Here is a 21422-nt window from a genome sequence, read left to right on the forward strand (position 1 = left end):
TAGCCTTAAGGCTGCCTCACACAGGGATGTAAGACACAACACCACTACACACCAGGCAGGTCATGCGACACGAGGACACACCACCTATATATATATATATATATATATATATATATATATATATATATATATATATATATATATATATATATATATATATCTTTTTCTTTCAAACTATTCGCCATTTCCCGCATTAGGAAGGTAGCGTTAAGAACAGAGGACTGGGCCTGTGAGGGAATATCCTCACCTGGCCCCCTTCTCTGTTCCTTCTTTGGGAAAATTAAAAAAAAAAAAAAGACAAGAGAGGAGGATTTCCAGCCCCCCGCTCCCTCCCCTTTTAGTCGCCTTCTGCGACACGCAAGGAATACGTGGGAAGTATTCTTTCTCCCCTATCCCCAGGGACAAATATATATATATATATATATATATATATATATATATATATATATATATATATATATATATATATATATATATATATATATAGCTTTCAACAGAGGCCGGCTGTCTCCTCACTGGTGTCAGTAGACCTTTCCGGGACAAACACTAACTAATGTCATTTTGTGTGTGTACTTTCCCTGTTCTCGGTGTTCGGCTGTTGAGGGCAAGGTGCCACACCGCGCTGTCGGTGCGGGTGAGGAAGTAGGTGTTCCGAAGATCTTGGTGAAAGTAGTTGTGTGTATATAGGTGAGGGATCTGTGTGACGATATTTTGGGACGATACTGGTAAAGTGTGTGTGTGTGTGTGTGTGTGTGTGTGTGTGTGTGTGTGATTTCTATTGCTATTTGTGTGTTACGAGGAGAGAGTTTTACACTCATGTTGGCCCGTATTGTATATATGTACCACTTCTTTGCTCCTGTGTATTCGTGCGCCCACACACACACACACACACACACACACACACACACACACACACACACTAGCTTAATTAGCCAGGTACCCATTTATCGACCAGCCCCGAGGAGAGGATGAAAACCTGGGATGGGTATGTTATTTATAGTCAGTGTAACCCGCCCTCCCCTCCATGTAAGTGGAGAGTAAAGTAAAACATGAGTCAAGTTACTGAAATGGGCCGTGTGGTAAGTGGCTACGTCTGCCGCCAGGGGCAGGCAGATCACCACCACTGATCTCCAAGCTCCAGCCTCACATTACACTTGTTTGTATTAGCAAATGACGATACGCAAACTCACTAAAGTTTGACGTGGAGCTTCTCACTCGTGTGAGGGTGATCCTGCTGGGTGTGGGAGTTCTCAGGTCAGGTCCAGATCTTTTGAAAGTGCCAGTGTGATCAGACGTGTTAGTGTTACACACCTACACTGTTGCCTGCGTGAGCTGTAGCGAGTACATATCACTGATGGTTACATGTTTGTCTCTTGTTGATGTCGTCCTTGTGATTGTCTTCCCCAAGGACCGGGGAAGGTATCCAGCATATTTAGCATCCACCTTATACGCTCATATGATTATTCGCTGATGAGCATTTACATTTGATTTAAGAGTAACATCTGAATTATATATATATATATATATATATATATATATATATATATATATATATATATATATATATATATATATATATATATATATATTACTAGAGTAACTGAGAACATAGAGCAGAAAAGAAGCCTACTGTCACTGGCACTCATTCTCGTAAACAAGGAGGTGCAGGTGACCACTCTCTTCCTGGGCTGTATGCCTCATCTCTGAGGTAGGCCCGGCCCGTGACCTTTGACCCTGCAACGGGTGCCAGACCCATCTCCTGGGATGGGGAGTGGGGCTCTGAAGTGCCACGATGAACCACAGGCAGTGTGTAAATTGCCGTCCAGAAGCTTTGCATGTCTTAGGGTAGCGCGGAGAGGCGGCCAGGAATGTCTTGTGGCGGAAGATGCAAGTCCGATTGGACCAAAATGTTTTGGTGGATTGAGTCACTGGCATATAATTTTGTCTCAGGTGGATCCCCAGCGAAGCTCTGGCAGCTGTGGTCAGATTCCCCAAATGCTCCGCTGTAGGGAGAAGTTTTGTTGTGACCTGGAGAATATACAGTGTATCTGAATATTCCTCACTGTCTTGAGAAAACCTCCATCTTCATTCCTGTGGATTGGTTTCTCGTTCGCCGTTTTTTCTTTATATATATATATATATATATATATATATATATATATATATATATACCTTGAGTACGACTTTACGACTGGACCGTAACAACCAAGGGTCGTACAGCCATGCTCAAGGGTAGTATCGTACTGTTCGAGGGACGTACAGTCATGCTGAGGAGATTAAAACGTTCGAGTCCAGGGTCGACCTCGTCACGTAACATGCGGTCATCGTTTCTTTATACGGTCGTTGTCACACCCCGTACGTACAGTCTAGTACCAGCTAATTAACAAACACGGGCTGTACCACGGCTCCTCTCACAACACATGCCTTCCTGCTGCCAGCATCTTCCCAAAACCTAACCCGAAAGGTTGTTGCAGCTCCACTTTGCTCATCCCACACTTCTAACCTGAATACTTCTCCGCCACAACCTATAACACTCACCTCTACCAGAAACACTTCACCACAATCCAGTCGACCATACTTCAACAGCAACCCCAGCAGGATGTTTTGGAACTCTCTATCACAACATTCTTACCCTTCCTCCACATGCTCTTAACAACAATAGCAACTTTCCCCCAAACAGTTGTAGGCATCCATACTGCCTCCTCTCACCGTTACACTCCTTTAGTCACAAACAAGCTCCTCATCCCCTTCCCTATACAACTATCAAAATACTATCCACAATGTAGTGTGAGGTGTGATGGGGTAGTGTGTGTGGTGCTGAGTGAAGCGTGGTTTGAATGGTATGGAATAGTTGTGTGACGCCCAGTATGCGGGGTATGTAAAGTGTGTAATATATGTGTGTGTGTGTGAACCGAGTACGGAGCTGATTGAGGCGCAAGATATTCCGTGAGTGTGGAGATACGTTAGTGTGTAGTCCCTGTGATGGTTGGCTAGGACTGAACCCTTGCGCCGCTCACGGATCTACCTTGTCCGCGGCTATTTCGGTGTGGCGTAGTGGAGACCCCCGTGGGATCACTTTGCCTCCCCTCACAGGTAACCAGTTACCGGCGAGCGCATTACTTCGCCTCATTACCTGTGATCCGTCTCTGATCCCCGCCACCACTTGGAGAGCCGCGCCGGTTTTAAGCGGATCTCAACACCATCCCGGGAGAGGATTGAGGCAGGTTACTGAGTATTCGTTTTTTCCCTTTGTCTCCCTCTCTGTGGGTCCGCTTTGTGTTGGGTGGCATGTAGATATGGAGACATGGTGGGGGGTCATTCCCCCCCTTAGGGCTTTGTGGCACCACGTCCCACCATCAAAGATCCCTTGATGTCACCAAGTGGAAAGAACTGAAAAACTTAATTGACGTAGTCTGCTGGTAAATGATTTACTAATAGGTTGATAACATATGTATGTGTTTTTTTTACTGTCTTCTGTGTATTTACGTTAGCGAATGACCTTCAGTGAAGGTGTGGTGATATGTTTTGTCTGTCCTCTTCTGCTTGTGTGTCTTGTTTCTGGTGTTTGTTGGAATCTCCTGCTTATTACCCCATCTCCCATCCCCCATACATCCAAATCATCCTGAAGTTTCATGATTTACTGTGAAATAATCTGTTTTACCCTCCTCATAGCTGTCATGTAGGTAATCCTGTCCTTGTAATCCCTCACACACTCGGTATAAACCATATTGACACTTCTCCCACCCTAGTTAATTCCCTTACCGACTAAAGCGTTTTTCCCTCGCCCAATACTTCCATTATTCGCTGTGTTTTTTTATTTTTTTCTTTATCTTTGTGTCGTGTGGCAGGGGCTGTGGTGATCAGCTGGTCCCCGCGCCACGCACGTGGACAGCGGCGGGCGGTCAAGGAGCCGCAGGGGGTGGCGCTGCTCCCTCATTGGGTGAAGGTGTCGCAGCGGGTAATTGACCCACCGTTCCTCTCGTCATGCCGGGCCTCGCCACCATTTTGTTTGACCATCACACGTGAGCCACTCTCCTCTGGCCGAGGCTTAACCCGGATTAACCAGTACGTGGACAATTGTACCTGTCATGTACGCGTGCACAGGCTTGGGTGAGCGAGCGGGAACACCGTAATGAGGGCGATGCTGGACCATAGATTTATGCGATGAAGAAAGCTAGGATTGATATAGCATTAAGGCCTTCGTATGTCTGTGGCATCATTCTTTTTGGCAGTTTCTGATTTTTATTCCGATTCTTAATCTTATTTGAAGTATGTTAAGCGAAATATATATGTGTTGAAAACGGGGGAAGTTCTGGGAAAAAAGATATGTTAATGGAAAGGACCGATGATTAATTTCAGAAAATGTTTTATTTTCCCCAATAATGACTTCAGTTTGATGTGGAAGTCTTCGAGACTCTGGGTTCTCCGGAGACAGTTTGATGTGGAAGTCTTCGAGACTCTGGGTTCTCCGGAGACAGTTTGATGTGGAAGTCTTCGAGACTCTGGGATCTCCGGAGACAGTTTGATGGGGATGTCTTCGAGACTCTGGGTTCTCCGGAGACAGTTTGATGTGGAAGTCTTCGAGACTCTGGGTTCTCCGGAGACAATTTGATGTGGAAGTCTTCGAGACTCTGGGATCTCCGGAGACAGTTTGATGGGGATGTCTTCGAGACTCTGGGTTCTCCGGAGACAGTTTGATGGGGATGTCTTCGAGACTCTGGGATCTCCGGAGACAGTTTGATGGGGAAGTCTTTGAGACTCGGGGTTCTCCGTCTCCGGCCGACGTCACGTGAACAAATCAACATCGGTAATGTAAAATCATGTATTGTTTTGGCGGCAACGAGTCAGACAGTGAGATGAGAACTGCGAAGGATTGTGCTGTGGATTGAAGATCTGTGCACTGGTTGTGGTCATTGACTTCTAAGGTGTAGAACGTCCATATACCGTCATCAGGTGTGTGGGTGTAGCGTACTTTACTCCGTAATTCTCAAAATACGGACTTGCCCTCTTATGTAAGGGCCCGTCAGTTTATGAGATGAAATTTCGTTGATATGTCGAATGCCATATGAGGAGTAATTAAGGAAGTTTTAGTAACAGTGCGTCCAAGACTATATATAAATTATGTTTGGATACCACAGAGCTTATGGGAGGTCTGTGTCCAGGTATGACTGCCTCCTGCCAGTCATGCCACTGAAACTGTAATATACTGTACTCCTTTAGGGTCATGGCTGCGTATTCAAAGACGTTGCAGGTTGGTGTATTTCTTCATACAATGGACATTTTTTTTAGCTGGTATAAAGGCTATAGTCTTGTGGTGATTTTCCCCTTCATACATCGGGTACAATACCATCACACCGGGGCCGGTGAGGGGCATGTGTTCATATTTGTATTTATTGGTGTGATTAAGTCCCGCCGTCGCACATGACACTACTTTCCACACCTTTCTACTGCATGGTTTCTCATTAATTCATTTATCTTTTTTTTCTGATTTGATGTCCAAAATGTCCGGTTACGCTATAAAACGTAATAATTTCCGATTCGACGTTATAGGACTCCATTTAGCAGGAATCCGCTAAACAACACGTTCTTCTTGGGCTAGTTTAGCCTTTCGCATTTCCTCCGTGGACGGTGGGTGAGTGTAGCTTGGGTGAGACCGCAGCGGTGTCAGAGGGGCGCAGGCGCAGCGGCCCTACTGCGCACTCCTCCTCCCTCCAGGCTGCCCGTCTTGCTTACTCTCCCACCACCTGTATACCCGGCAAATACATCGCTTCACCACCGAAATCTTAAAAACCATATTTATCTCAGCGTGTGGCATGATATTTATCTCTACCCACATTGTCTTAATGAATTGCGACAATCGATATTTTTTTGCGGAGACTGGATGGGTAAGATTTGGGCTCCCTCAAGATGGTGGTATTGGACTATCTCGCATGATGCGTGCCTCATGTTCACTGCGTTGATGGGGGCCAAAGGTGGAGTGAGGATAGGGGTGTGAGGTAGTGTGGAGGTCAGTAGTTATAGTTTAAAGGTCATCTGCAGGCTTTTCCAAACCCCCACAGTCCGACACATTAGCCTGCAGGAGAATAACTGAGGAGCACGTTAATCTAGGGAAGGGTGAAGTCTGAAAAGAAGATGCGAGTTGAACTGCTTGCATATTAAATTTTCATTCTTGACTCGCTGATGTTTAGTAAGATTACTTGTCTAGCCGTGTTTTAAAGTTTATAGGCTTCTTGAAAATGCGTGGCGGAAGTTAATGTATGTCGGTGTTTTATAACTCAGCTGATGAAAAAAGTTATGAAAAACAAGTTTGGCCAAGGTTTTATTACTTCTCTCTATTTAACCTCGTATTGTGAATAGATTGTTATGAGTCATGTTTTCGAAGTTATTAAGTATTTTAGAAATTTCTATTGGGTCTCACTCCCCCCCCCTTTTTTTTTTTTTTTTTTTTTTTTGAGAGAGAGAGAGAGAGAGAGAGAGAGAGAGAGAGAGAGAGAGAGAGAGAGAGAGAGAGAGATGAATTATCTCAATCGATCTTGATAAGGTGTATTTCTAAGCGACAGAATTAGTTTATTGCCCTGCTTTTGTTCGAGAAATGAACGCCATATTCTAAGTGAAGTCCAGCTAGGGTGGTGTAAAGAGAAAGTACTGTGTCTGTTGTTTTATGGTTTTTGTTTAAAACTGATTATCTGTTTCCTTCTATTACATGCAGCCAGGCATTGCTCTGCTCGCGTTAGACCATTACCGATTTTCACTTATTTGTTTTTACTTCTAATAGTGTTATACACCGAACATTTGTGTCTTTGAAACTGATATAACCAATGCCATCTGCCAGATATCCAGCCACAGTTAGTTTGTCTAAATCATGAAGCAGTCATCCTGTTGTCGGCAAATATAGAAATTGTGCTGGTGAATGTTGGTCTCCCGAGCTTCGATATAGATAATGAATAGTATGGGTCACAGGACTTACCCTTGTGGTACCATGTTTTGCCGCGCTGAGGCAGTCGTGGTGTTTCCCCGTTTAACTCGACTCGTTGCCTTCAACCTGCAAGCCAATCTGATCTCTGTACACAAATTCGATTCCCTGTGCAGTAGGCTTTAATTTTACGTCAGTGTTATTTTATTGAAAAATTTTCAGAAGTTTAGATTTATAACGTCTGAGGGTATTCCCTTTTTTTTTAAGCTCTTGCTGTTAAATTTATGCCTTAAGAACTCTCTTAAGATCGTTGAACGTAATATTCGCTTGTTGTAACCACTTTGATATTCGGTTATTGATTTAGAAAATTGATGATTTTATCCGTAATCGTTGTTTCGAACACTTTACCTAAAATGGACGATAGACTGGTAGGTAGATCATTTGAGACGCTCGCATTTTCTGTCTCACTTCTCCTAAATTGGGGTTATATTACCGAGCTTCCAGTCACTCGGTGTTTGTCATTTCTGGAGGTCAGCACCTGAGAGGTAGTATGTGTGTGTGTGTGTGTGTGTGTGTGTGGCTGAGGGGTGGCTGGGTGTTGGACCTGCCACTGTCTGGTTGTTAGGGGGGTCGCTGCCCCCCTGGCGTTCCCCTCGCTATCAGCGGGGCCAGGCCCGGCGGCGGGGCGAGGCGGGCGGTCACGCTGGTGGGGATTAACAGATTACTGAGGGTTTACCGCCCGCGACTCACTGTCTGATTACTGGCTCTGCTGTGCTGCACATCAACATAGCCTCTGTGGCGCACATCAACATAGTCTGTGTCCCGGGTGTAGTGCACATGAACATAGCCAGTGTCCCAGGTGTGGTGCACATCAACTTCGTCTGTAGCTCAGTTGTGGTGCACGTCAACATAGTCCGTGGCACTCATGTGGTGCACGTCAACATAGTCCGTGGCACTCATGTGGTGCACGTCAACATAGTCCGTGGCACTCATGTGGCGCACGTCAACATAGTCCGTGGCACTCATGTGGTGCACGTCAACATAGTCCGTGGCACTCATGTGGTGCACGTCAACATAGTCCGTGGCACTCATGTGGTGCACGTCAACATAGTCCGTGGCACTCATGTGGTGCACGTCAACATAGTCCGTGGCACTCATGTGGCGCACGTCAACCTAGTCCGTGGCACTCATGTGGTGCACGTCAACATAGTCCGTGGCACTCATGTGGCGCACGTCAACATAGTCCGTGGCACTCATGTGGTGCACGTCAACATAGTCCGTGGCACTCATGTGGTGCATCTCAACATAACCCGTTGCTATGTGGCGTAACGCAACACATCATGTGGATCATTTCTCTGAGGTGGAGAGCTGCGGTATAGCAAGTTGCACTGCATGAGTTGTGCTTTACACCGCATAACACTGGGTACGAGAAGGTTTTTATGGTCCACACATTGACGCAGCGTGTGGCTCCCCGGCTCCGTGTTGTGCGTCACCCCCAGGACAGCACAGAGCCCCAGTGTTATGACACTTTTTTTTTTTAACATGTTTGTGTTCAGACTGCATCGTAAAGCATGAGGATAGGCTCTGTTGTGTCCCACTGAAACACAGCCGTTGGCCCTCAGTTAAGCGTCAGCTTATTGTACAGCATGAGGGATATAGTTGTGCTGTGGTTTGCTTGCACAAGAAGACTTGTTGCTCGTTTGCATCGTACTTAAACACAGCATATGACGACTGGGCAAAACACGTGCCTCGTGGTTGCGTTATGTCTCATTAGCAAAGCACGTGAGTTGCATCTGTTTTAGTTCCGCAGAGCAAAGTGACATCGCTAATTGTGTTATTCATGTCTCAATCTACGTATTATCAGATGGCTAGGCTGTAAATATTTAGCACAATGAAAGGACAGAATGCCAGTACTGCGCCAAGTCACTTTATGGTTATGTTAGAGGTAAATCACTCATAGTTTGCTGGGATAGGTAGTTGGCTATGTGTGGTGGTGGTAAAGTGGTTGTTTATGGTGTAGTTGTGGTTCCTTTTATGAATGAGAATGGGTGATTGTTTGTAGGGTAGGGATGGTTGTTTTTAGGGAAGTATGAGTTATTCGTAGGGTAGGGTGAGTTGTTTGAAGGTGAGGGTGAGTTGTTTGGAGGGGAATGGTGTTGGTTGGTGGATGATACGGGGGTATCCTAGACGTGTTTTGATCCCTGACATACTTGTGGTTCGTGGCTGCGGAGTTGCATACAGAGCCTGTGGCTGGCTGGTGCGTTATAAACAATGTTTTATTGTTCACAAGTGAAGCTCAACCTCGGAGTGAGACATAAAGGCACGACCCCCCTGAGCACGACGGTTAAGGCTTTTGGGTAAGGTGGCTTGACCTTTTGATCAGATCATTAAGGGTCACCTCGAGCCATCACTCCTAAGGTTCCCCTCCGTCGTGCTAAAGGGACAGTAAAGTCATACTCGAGGGGTTGGGTACAGAGATATGATATCTGTAGCGTAAGTTAAAATTGAGATGATAAACCTTTATGCATCCATCTTTTTCATGAAACGGCATTTTATATATATATATATATATATATATATATATATATATATATATATATATATATATATATATATATATATTCTTTTCTTTCATACTATTCGCCATTTCCCGCATTAGCGAGGTAGCGTTGAGAACAGAGGACTGGGCCCTTGAGGGAATATCCTCACCTGGGCCCCTTCATATATATATATATATAATATATATATATATATATATATATATATATATATATATATATATATATACTTTGTTTAGCAAATGTAGCATCATATTTTTGTCCAGAAATTTCTCCTCTTAGTAGACTTGTATGTTATATTCGTACAGTGCTTATCTTACAGTGTGTTTTTGTTTCTTTTTCGCCTTTCTTGCTTATCAATCCCAGACGGTCAACTGGTCCACAGTGAAACGATGATATATCCAATACAGTCAGTCCCGCCTGACCTGACATTGTACCACTTCACGACCACTTCAGGAATGAAGGACTGACTCATGCTTTACAGTGGTGCAGCATATACACATGTTCCTCCTCCCTCCCTACTCACCAAGTCGCTGCACATACCGCATTCACCAAACGTCTTCGCACTGTAATGACTCGACGCTCACCTAAGTTCCTCCCTGCCTCCCTCCCAACCCAGTAGTAAACTCCCATCACACTCGACGTATACACACACATCTGGAACTACACTCCCCCACACACGTACGAGTTACGCTTTCCTCGTCGTCGATGCAGCATTACGAGCCTCGATTCACCATACGGCAAGACCCCTCAGGATGCAACGTCCGTATTGAAGACACTAAACACAGCAGTTGTCCTGCACTCGCCGGCCAGACGAGCACACATCATCACGATTCTTGATCTGTAGGAGCTCCATAAAGGGGAGTCCTTGGGCAAGAAGTTACGATATATATATATATATATATATATATATATATATATATATATATATATATATATATATATATATATATATACGTAATCCCAGAACCTGCCAGCCAAGAGGGTCTTGCTGCTCCCAAGGCTGCGCTACGTTCAGTAGCAGGGACAGGATAGACTCCGTTGAAGCGGGATTTTATTTTTTTTTTATTTCTATGTGACTGTATATACTCTCGTCGGCTGACCATGTGAAGTGATGCAGCCTCTCTCTCCCGAAGGTGAATCATCACTCGCCGTGTAACCTCAAACAGGCGGAGTCCGGCAACACACTCTCTCTCTCTCTCTCTCTCTCTCTCTCTCTCTCTCTCTCTCTATATATATATATATATATATATATATATATATATATATATATATATATATATATTATATTCTTTTTTTTTTCTTTTTCATTCACCTTCGCTCTTTTCCGCGTCTGCGAGGTAGCGCCTGGAACAGAGAAAGAAATGGCCACATTCCCTCGCATTCAATCTACCTGTCATGTATAATGCATCGTAACCATATATATATATATATATATATATATATATATATATATATATATATATATATATATATACACGTCTGGCGAGACATTCTCCAGTGGGCGTAAATTTGACAGCGTTAGTGGGAGGTGACCAACGAACTTAACTGTATTTTCACATTTTTGTGAATATCTTTAAGTTGGATCGTGTGTGTGTGTGTGTGTTTTGCAAGCTTTGGGCGGTGATATCCTGGTCTTTAGCGTCACGCCTAAGGTCTGTGGTGACGCTGTCGTACCCAAGGGTCGTACCCTCTGCCGTGCTCATGGTTGTACCGTCGTGCTTCAGGGGTGTGTTAGTACGCTCCCTCAGAGAAGAGAACCTTGGGATGAGGGAGGGGAAGGGGGTTCTCCCTCTCACCAGGTACTGTACCTGCAGGACCAGTAGGGGGTCTGTCTTGGGCCGCGGGCTCTTGTTAGCGTGTCCTGGTAGGCACGGGTTACGTTACCAGTTGAAGACAAGACTCGGAAAGGGATGACTCTGGCTTAATGGTTATGAATAAGACTCAAAGATAAGTTTTTTTTCCTCGTGTGTGTGTCTCTCTCTCTCTATCCCTGCGGCTTAATTAAATTCTCGCCTCATGTCCAGTGTTGACTGGGTCAATATTTGGCTACCGAGCCTGAGTCCTTCTGTCTGGGAGCGGAGGTTAACTGGCCTCCATGACAGGAGGTCCCTCGCGCACCACCACCACCACCACCATGGTTGCAGACCCTGAGCATGACGCCACGACCTGTGGGTATCAGGTCCTGGCCTCTGATCTAACCCTTAAGGAACGCCTCGTGCTCTAAGCCATGACATACGGAAGGGTCGTGCTTTAGCGGTCGTGCCGCCGTGCTCGGAGATTCGAATGTAGTGTTCAGGGGACTTAAGGTGTGTGAATGTATCATCATGTAGAGTTATCTCTTAGCTCAGACTTGCAGAACGCCTCACACAAGGGCCTGGAGGTGATAGGAATGATTGTAGGGGGGGAGTTGGCAAAGGTATGTGTGTGGGTGAGTTGGTAAGGGTATCTGTGTCGTGCGGTCGTGGAGATGATGATGGTTGAGTTATGTTGTGAGGGTGGAGGATGTGGCCGTGATGTGGCGCGGGGATGGTGCTGAATATTCACGAGGTGTGGCGTGTCTGGAGCCCAGCTACACTCCTCACTTACCACGAGAACACAGCCATGACAGCTGTTGCGCGACACATTCACTGTTTACCTCATGGTAATTGATGAAGATGAAAAAAAGTGAAAACTGGTGCGTAAATGTACTGCCTCTCTCTCTCTCTCTCTCTCTCTCTCTCTCTCTCTCTCTCTCTCTCTCTCTCTCTCTCTCTCTCTCTCTCATGTTCGGTAATGTTAATCTGGGGAAAGTAAAAGACTTACTGCCGTGCCTTCTTCACCGTCATTAATGATGTTCGGTCTTTGGATGGCGATTCCCGACCTACCTCCCTTCCTCCAACCCAGCCTGTGGTCTTACGCCCGGTAGTGAACCTTCAGTAGGTGGTAGGTGGCGCTGATGGAGCGGGGAGGCGGTGCCAGGTCAAGGCGAAAATAATAAACAGACGCAAGCACATGTTTACCCACAGACACGAGTGCTTTCGTCTTTTCCTCTGCTTGGTGTGGCCCTGTTTCACGAGTGTGTTTACCTTTCCTTCTTCAGGAAGGAAAATGGAGTCCTGATGTCCAGGAGAACTAACGTCAATACATGGGAGCTGTCTGTCATTAGCTTTTTTTTGCTGGAAGTGGCTGTGAAGTGTGTTTATATGCCTGTAGTTTTACGTCATTGCTCTTCCTCCGACTCTGTCGTGGGCAGACTGGAATCTGTTGGGGACTTATCTTTTCTCGATGACGTATTATATCACAAAGATAATAACTCGGTAGTGTTTCATATGCATCTGAGGCCCAGTCCGTGGTCATTTTATGCGCAGCTTCGTCCTTTGCGCCGACTCCCACTGGATAGGTGGGAGTGGAGTGCATTCGCTGCTCTTGCTGCAGGAAGACAAAATCAGAATGGAATCAGAAGCGTTCCATTGGCTGCCACCAGTCTGCAGCCATCCCTTATGAGCTCTCTCCGTGTGGCTCGTATGCTAAAAGCTTGGACCCGTGGCATGCTACTGGCTGCTGCTTCCCTTAGCTTCTGTGTGAAGACCAGCCACACGAGAGTTGACCGTCATTATGCCCCCTTCTTTCCTAGTACAGGGAAGCTGTGTAATTTTCTTCCTCCTGTTGTACTTGCTTCGTCTTATCGTATAGAGAATCAGATCCACAAGCACACGATACTCTGATTAATCTCCTCATTCTTAAATCTTCCTCTCTTGTTGGCCACGATTAGGGCATTTTTTGGTTCGTGTCATTCGTGGCACTATATATATATATATATATATATATATATATATATATATATATATATATATATATATATATATGGGTAAAACAGAAAGGAAATGGAAAATGCGAAGTGTCAAGTGCTTTTATATAATTACATCGTCAGGACTGAGGTTTTACCTGCATCTTATGTATGTACACTTGCTTCTTGTCAACTTTTGCGTGTATATATATATATATATATATATATATATATATATATATATATATATATATATATATATATATATAATTGTTTTTTCATCTGCAGGTGTGACAGTGCACGAAGAGACGTCGTGGGCCAGCATGTCGAGCATTTTCAAGTTCCTGCAGGCACGGCTGAAGGCCACGACCAAGCCAGATGAAGGCGCTGGCGACACCCGAGCTGAACCTAGTGCCCAGTGCAGCCCCGGTAAGGGCCAGAACCCGGTGGGCTCTGCTGGTGGTCATGGTAGAGAGGACGAAGATGACGCTACCACCCCTGGTAATGGTAAGAGAAAAGATGATAATCTGGGAGGAGGGTATGGCAGCCATGACATGAGCGAAGAGGAGGAGGATGGTGATGTTGATGGTAAAGAGGGAGACAAGAAGAAACAGAAGATGAATGCGTCGAAGTGAACATGTTTGTCCCGTGAGGCGTCAAATGGTGCCAGCGATGGTGATGAGTTATATGAATCGACATAACGCACATGTGAGATGGGAGGGTATGATGAGTCTGAGGTTAAAAAAAAAAAAGAGGGACTTTATCTGTAGTTGTATCTTGAGATGACGATTGTGTCTGGTGATGATATGAATTTGATCATAGTATTCATGATAACGAGTGTGTCGTAACGGAGCAGATTCGCGTGATGGCGGTAGTCGATTCTTTCGTTGGGCAGGAGGCTGGTACGGACTTTACTAAGAGGTCATGGAGTTCGAGTTAATTGGAGACAGCTGTAACAGAGGTGCTCATGGAAAATGGATCAATGATGTTGACATGGTAGCAGTAGCGGTGTAGGCATGATTAGTGTGTCACTGTAATGATTAGTGGGTAGTGTTTTACAAGTGTAGTTTGAATTAGTTTCTGGTTGTAAACCAGTCTAGTGTGTAGAAAGATAGATGTATTCAGAGTGGCTGTGAGCCGACCCATACTCATTGCTTTTCAAGGAAACACAATCACTGTGAGGACTAGTTTTGATTTTTAGGACCATTTATTTTTTTCTATATTTAAAATTGAGAATTTATGATAGTACTTCAGATTTTGCATTACATCATGATTTGAATATTTTCATGTGAAAAAAAAGACGTAATGTGATGTGAATGGTTTATAACTTGAGGATTGTGTGAGGTGAAAATTTCGTTCCCGGTAATTCTGTTTTCATCATCGTTTCATTATTTTTTAAGTTTGCTTCTATGGGCAGCATCTTGTGGTGCTTAATATCACACGTTTTGTAGGCGACAGAATTTTGATTAGTTCATAAGCTGTGAATGTTCAAATATTATCATTTTTTTTATTTTTAGCTGTTGTACGTCATGCCTTTCTAAGGGGATTCGGTTTTGACTTACTTACTTCTTCAAGTTCTAGATATCTGAGAATCTTAGTCATAGTTTTAGTGTGTCTTTTTTTTTTCTTTTGACTCGTCCAGAATTATTACAATTTTCTTGTACGATAACTTCCCTCGGGTGTCATGAAATGGACACTGAAAACAAAAACAAAAAAAAAGCATTAACACATTGCGAAGTAGATTACATTTGCATTGCGTGGCTAAAGACATAGCTAACAACAGACACTTGTAACAAGTAAACAGAGCCTCAGTTTCCGTATACTAACGGATGTCAACACCAACACTTGGGTCGTAGCGAGGCTGTGACGGTAAGATGAGACAGAGGGTAGACCTCAGTTTGTGGAGAGTAGGAAAGACAACATGGTTGATCAAGACGAAAAATTACATCTAAGGACCTAGCTTACCAGTCGTGATTCTTTTTATTTTTATTTTTTTTTTTTATTGAAGCATAGGCCTCGTGGGGCCTCCCGTTTTCTTGCACAAGTAAGGATCCCTATTTAGATTTAAGTAATTAGTGTTAGCATTTAAGTGCTCTCTGTTAGCTTTTAAGTATCCTGTGTTAGTACTTAAGTTTATCTACTTTTATAAATTTCTTAGAAATGGTTACTCTTGTTCTTTTGTAATGATTATGGAAGATGGTCGCCAAAATAAACCTGAATCTTAAATGAAGTTTGATTTATACGAGAAGTAACAAAGCACTTCGTCATCAAAGCCTTCGTCGTGCTCTCTAAACAATCATATTTCAACAGATTTCCGTAGCTGAAATGAAGCCGTCGGGGCTCAGGGACAACAGCGCCTCTCCGTGACACGTTGTGATGAAAGCTGTGGAGCTGATGGAAGGAGGTGGATTTCACTGTAGTGGTTGTTCTGTGAGGTTGTAGCCTGATCGTTGGTGTGGTGGGTAATATGACGTTGTGTCCTCCCCTCCCCCTGATGTGGTAGGGTAAGGCCCGGCTGTGGCGAGGTTTTGGCCTCCCCCCTGGTGTTCTTAGCCCTGATGTGGTAGGGTATGGCCCGGGCTGTGGCGGGGTTTTGGCCTCACCTCTGGCTTGTAGAGGGTCATCAGGATAAGCTGGGGGGCGTGCCATCCAGACGGCACATGTGATAATGATTTGCTATGGATCTGGTGTGTGTGTGTGTGTGTGTGTGTGTGTGTGTGTGTGTGTGTTCGAGGTTCCTAGCCCGTAAATTACAATTAGGATTTTTATGGCTGGTTCTCAGGACTGTCTTGCATATATGAATACCGAGGGAGTGGCAAGAAATTAAAAAGCCATAATTGTGGATGTTCTCATGATCAGTATCAAAATCTGTACCTTTAAAAACATCTCTTTGTTTACTTTTGTGATTACGGTATTTTTTTTGTGTTTACGGGGAAGAAGAATCTTGCGCTCATGTAGGGATGGATGGCTTACGTTTTGTGTCCAGTTAGGTGTCTGTGTGTGACTGTTGCTCGAGTTATCATTAGGTCGAATGTCTTCTCTGGGTCTGAAGTCGCATGGTTGAGGCAGCACCAGCGGCCATCGGGAGCGGCCAGCGGGACGCGCCGCAGCACCAGTCAGTCGACTCCTGCTGGTGACACCGAAATGAGAAAGATCTTATTTTTGACGTGACCCCAAGTTTACGATCTCTTCCCTCGCAGCCAGCCTGCCGACTCCCCACCCTCCCGAACCCGTTTCCCTGGCTGTCGTGCTGGCTTTCCAATTCCTTCCTCAGTCCGCCGCCGGTCTCCCCCACCCCCGTCTCACTTCACTCCCTCACCCTTTGACCTTCTTGTTTTAACTACCTGGCCCTCCTCCCTCTCGACCTACTAAACTATGTGGCTCTCCCTCCTGACTCCACACTTCACTATCTCGTCCGCCCTATCTGCTCTCTCTCTTCCCCAACCCTTGCCGCTTGCGCTGGCCCCGAGTTGCTCCCCTCCCCCCAGCACAAGAAACTCTGGACCAACAAACACGGTCTCATCTCCTCGGTCAACACACAAGCCTCGGTCTCCTGACGGTGTCACGGGCTGGCCGCGTCTGCTTCGTGGTGGTGGGCCACAACACCACGTGGTGGGTCACAACACCACATTGTTGTGACCGAATGTTTTTCTAGTCTGTTATTTTACAGAAGAATGCTCGTCTTCTGGATGGCATCTGCTGTAAATGCTCTTCTTGATCGATCGTCCAGTTGAGGGCGTATTAATCGTGCAACGTGATAACGTGAGACGGAACATGAGGCTTGTATCCAGTCGGTAATGACTCTCCTAAACATTTGGTTAATGAGGCAAGTGAGTTTATACCATATACGTGGCCATGAGTCTTCCTAAGTCCATATCATGCTTCGCTAGTGACCCAGATTGCAAGGGGATTTACCATTTACGGGAAAACTTTATACTGGAAGAGTGAAGTGTTTTTAAGTCTTGGTGCAAATGGTCTGATAGTATTTTTTCAGGAAGGCACATCTTGTCGGTGTAGAGCAGTGGAAAAGAAAGCAGAACTGAAAAAAGATTTTTCTCTCTTACGTGGGTTAGTCAGTAAGTAAATTTCGTAACGTTATATACCTGATAAGTGTTATCTTAGAATGTGGGGTGTCGCACCGCGGGAGTGTTTACGTCTTGCGGGTCATGAAAATGTCAGTCTTGTGGCCTCATTATGTTATGGTGGTCACCGCCTCGACCTGTCATCCACTCCCCCAGGACCCCCCCCCCCCTCCCCCCATTCCTGGATTAGACGTAACTGAAATGTAACTGGAGATCAAACTTGACCCTCTGACGTGGTGTGGGACCTGGAGACAGAACTGGCCGTTGTACCTAGAAGGACTTTGGGACGAAACTGGTCCTTGTACAAGTTGGGACCGAAAGACAAACTGTTCCTCAAAGCTGGAAAAAAAAAAAAGAGAAAGATGGTCCTTGTACCAGGAAGGAACCCAGAGATAGACCTGGCCCTTGTACCTAGAAGGACCTAGAGACAAACCTGGTCCTTGTACCTGGAACGACGTGGCGCCAAACCTGGTCCTTGTACCAGATGCTGAAGATTTCTCTGCCTGGTGAGAGGCCCTTATAAGGATAATAACTACTTTATAAACACATATGTTTTCTGATCCTGAGCACTTACAGGGGGTCTGGATCAGGGGCACTGAAAAGGTCGATATCATGGTCGTTTGTTTGGTGTACAGAACCATGGTTGTTGCCTGCGTCTCGTGAGGCAGCTCCTCTGTCAAAGTGGTAACCTACTGAAATGTGTATCATATCTTACATCGCAAGAGAAACGACAGCGACGGCAGAACAAGACGTCATCACTGACAGTGTGACTCGTACATACAAGTGCAGGTGTCAGACTTAATCATCGTTTGAACTGATCAATTTTAGAGGAAGAAATTGCAGTATGATGTAAAGAAATGATGAAAAGACTGATATGAAAGTGTCAGAATAAGACAAACCTGTATTTAGAAGTCAAGACAGACATGTATTTAGAAGCCAAGACATACCTGTATTTAGAAGTCAAGACAGACCTGTATTTAAAAGTCAAGACAGACCTGTATTCAGAAGTCAAGACAGACCTGTATTTAGAAGTCAAGACAGACCTGTATTTAGAAGTCAAGACAGACCTGTATTTAGAAGTCAAGACAGACCTGTATTCAGAAGTCAAGACAGACCTGTATTTAGAAGTCAAGACAGACCTGTATTTAAAAGTCAAGACAGACTTGTATTTAGAAGTCAACACAGACCTGTATTTAGAAGCCAGTTTGTTGATCAGCTGTGGTGTATGGTAAGATATTTCACCGCACAGCTGTTGGCGTCTATAAATGATTTTCAAGTCGAAAATGTGTGTGAAAATATCTCGTAGAGGGGATGATGTATAACTACTTGCTCACTCTGTATGAGGTACAGAGTTTGGCCACAGTTAAGACGAACTTGCAAGAGATCAGCTCTTCTCAGCGCTGGTGAAAACTGTCGCCTCTTACCGGCAGAAACCCGCACCATCAAGCTCCAAGGCTGATCTACACCCACGTCGCTGGGTTCGAGAGAGACAACGTCCACTCTTTCTTTTTTTTTTCACTGGTTTCATCCGTCACGACCAGCTAAGTGCTCCGTAGCAGTTGCATGGAGAGCTGGGCAACGGATGGATCGGAAAGAAAGCTGAGGCCACTAATGGCACAACAGCCAAGAGAGAAGAGAAGAAAAGAGCCAATTGGGAGACTGTACAAAACATGACATCGGGCTGGGATGGATTTTGATATATTACCGAAGTTTGAGTTTTACCCAGACGCTAGCCAGTCCATATATACTGGCAGCCAGACACAGTGCCACGCCTCCTGGCCGTGTCACTGATGGAGTAACGTAGAATTCCTATTACCGCTACGGTGTCAAGAAGTTGCGTAGCTGTGTGTGGCGTGGGTATGTGGGGGCGCGGGGTCATGCCTCGGCCAGCATCAGGCTGGCGAGGGCTCGCCCCCGCGGCTCCACGTGTTGCAAGTCATGACCTTCCTGGCGGGGTGACGCCCGCCACACCGCCTCCAGGACTTTCACCACAGCCAGGACGATGTGCCTAAGTCGATCACCAGGAAGGCTCACCGTGAGGCGGACTGGTGTGACCACATTCCTGATACTCTTCGTGGTGACCTGGTGACCCAAGGGAAGGTGCACCAGCCCCTTGCTGCTAATGCTAATATTCTCCTGTGGGAACACTGCACCTGCACCTGGCTGCCCTCACCGCCTGACCACACCCGCTGCACGACGTCACACACAATCATGGACCCGGGAACGAAGTGTGTGCTGATGCAATGTGGTGTTGTGTGGGGGAAAACGGGGTATGAAAATGTACTTGCTGGTCACCGTAGGGTGTGTGCCAGCATGGTAGGAATGTCTCGGTGTAGAGTGACGCCAGGGAGAGCGTCGGGCTGGCTCACTTATAGCGACAGGTTAAACACGCAGCTGGAGCAGGTGTGTGAAGTAGAGGAATCAGGTGGTAGAGCCGTCCCACTGGATCCTGGGAGTCCATGAATATTTTTATCAACGGCAGAGAGAAAGCGTGAGGTTGTTTATGGAGGCGGGAGAGTGTAGAATGGCAGACCTTGAGGCTAGGGGGTGCTGGTGAAGGGTGAGTGTGGGAAACTCACGACCCACGACGTGGTTCGCCCCTCTTGTTTCTACCCGAGTGCTGCTGCTGCATAGCAGGCCAGGGCGATGTGCTCACCTCCATAGACTGTGTACTCAACTCGTACTTGATTTACGACATCGCTGTGCATCTGGGTATTGTTATATGCGTGATGAAGAGAGCCTTATGTGTTGATACCAAGGTCGCTCATGAAATTTTGGACAGAATGCAGCGTGAACTAAGCAGATTTTATATAACTGTTTACTGTGGTTTATAGTCTATGTACTTCAGAACATTTTTTAATTAAATTGCTGAAATAGACAGGTTTATTAAGTACATTCATGGAGATGCGCCTGTGATCATTATGGATTGTATTTTTTTAACGAAAAGTATGTCGTGTGTTTAGGCATTTGCATGAACCTAATGCATACCATATGGTTCCGACCCTCTCAATCCGTTTCCTTTTCTCCCTGTCCTGTCGTAGAAGGTGAAAATGGAACAGTACATTCTTACATGAACCATTTGGTAGACAGATGGAGCAAAACCTTCCTACATAAACCATTTGGTAGACACAATGGACAAAATCTTCCTGCATAGACCATTTGTTAAATGAATGAAACATTCCTAGAAAAAGCATTTGATAAACAAAGAATGTTACCTTCGTACATAGACCTTTTGTTAGACACACACACACACACACACACACACACACACACGAACACACACACGCCCCCCCCCCCCAAAAAAAAAAAAAAGAAATTACCTACCTGCATAAACTAGTTGATGGACAAATAGACCTTGCTACATAAACCATTTGGTAGACATCAGACATGACCTTACAGAAACCACTTGTTAAACAAAGACTAGAACATTACCTTCGTACACAGATCAATTGTTGGACCAACACAGTAAGACCTTCCCACACATAAAGCATTTGGTAGACCAATGTGTGTGTGTGTGTGTGTGTGTGTGTGTGTGTGTGTGTGTGTGTAGTCACCATGTACTCAGGAGCTGCTGTCCCCAGCACGAGTAATGATCCTACCCCCTCCCTCCTCCCCTCCCCGTTAGTGGACATTTGAATGTGTCCTCCATCTTCACTGCCTCAGTAAAAACGTACTGAATGCGATCACCATTAATTACTTATAAATTGTGTTACGGAGGATTAGCGACTGCATAATGAGAATAATTTATTCCCTGTTCAATACAGCAGAATATTTTTCAACGTCGACTGTGTATGATAGTTTTATGGGGGGTAAAAAAAGAAGAGATGATGTGGATGGTAGATATAGTTCCACGGGTGGGTGGTGATTGTTACAGTGGAGGTGACGTAATCATCGGTGGTGTGACAGAGGTAACGTGTGGAAATGGTCGTCACCTTTGTCCACCTACGTAACACCAGAGAGAGAGGCCGATGGTGTCTCCACTGAACGTGAGACACTATACTGTGTGGGGTTGGGTGTTGTATTGGATGTATTTGATCGGGCCCCACATGGGTTCAAATGTTGGATGCGGTAGTCGACCCAACACACAAACCAGGTGTTAG

At 45.3% G+C, this 21422-nt stretch overlaps 1 protein-coding gene across 4 annotated transcripts in view; it reads left to right on the forward strand.

Moving 5' to 3' along the window:
- The window catches only part of LOC139762374 (cotranscriptional regulator ARB2A homolog), a 73548-nt gene extending 58082 nt beyond the window's left edge, over positions 1 to 15466 (forward strand). For all 4 annotated transcript variants that reach the window (XM_071687172.1, XM_071687174.1, XM_071687173.1 and 1 more), the window contains one exon: positions 13529 to 15466. In XM_071687172.1, the coding sequence (XP_071543273.1) occupies positions 13529 to 13875 (347 nt within the window). In that variant the 3' untranslated portion in view covers positions 13876 to 15466. The remainder of the gene's footprint in view (positions 1 to 13528) is intronic.
- Positions 15467 to 21422: the final 5956 nt, after the last annotated feature.

This window comes from Panulirus ornatus, chromosome 43 (assembly GCF_036320965.1).
Source record: "Panulirus ornatus isolate Po-2019 chromosome 43, ASM3632096v1, whole genome shotgun sequence".
Classification (NCBI taxonomy): Eukaryota; Metazoa; Arthropoda; class Malacostraca; order Decapoda; family Palinuridae; genus Panulirus; species Panulirus ornatus.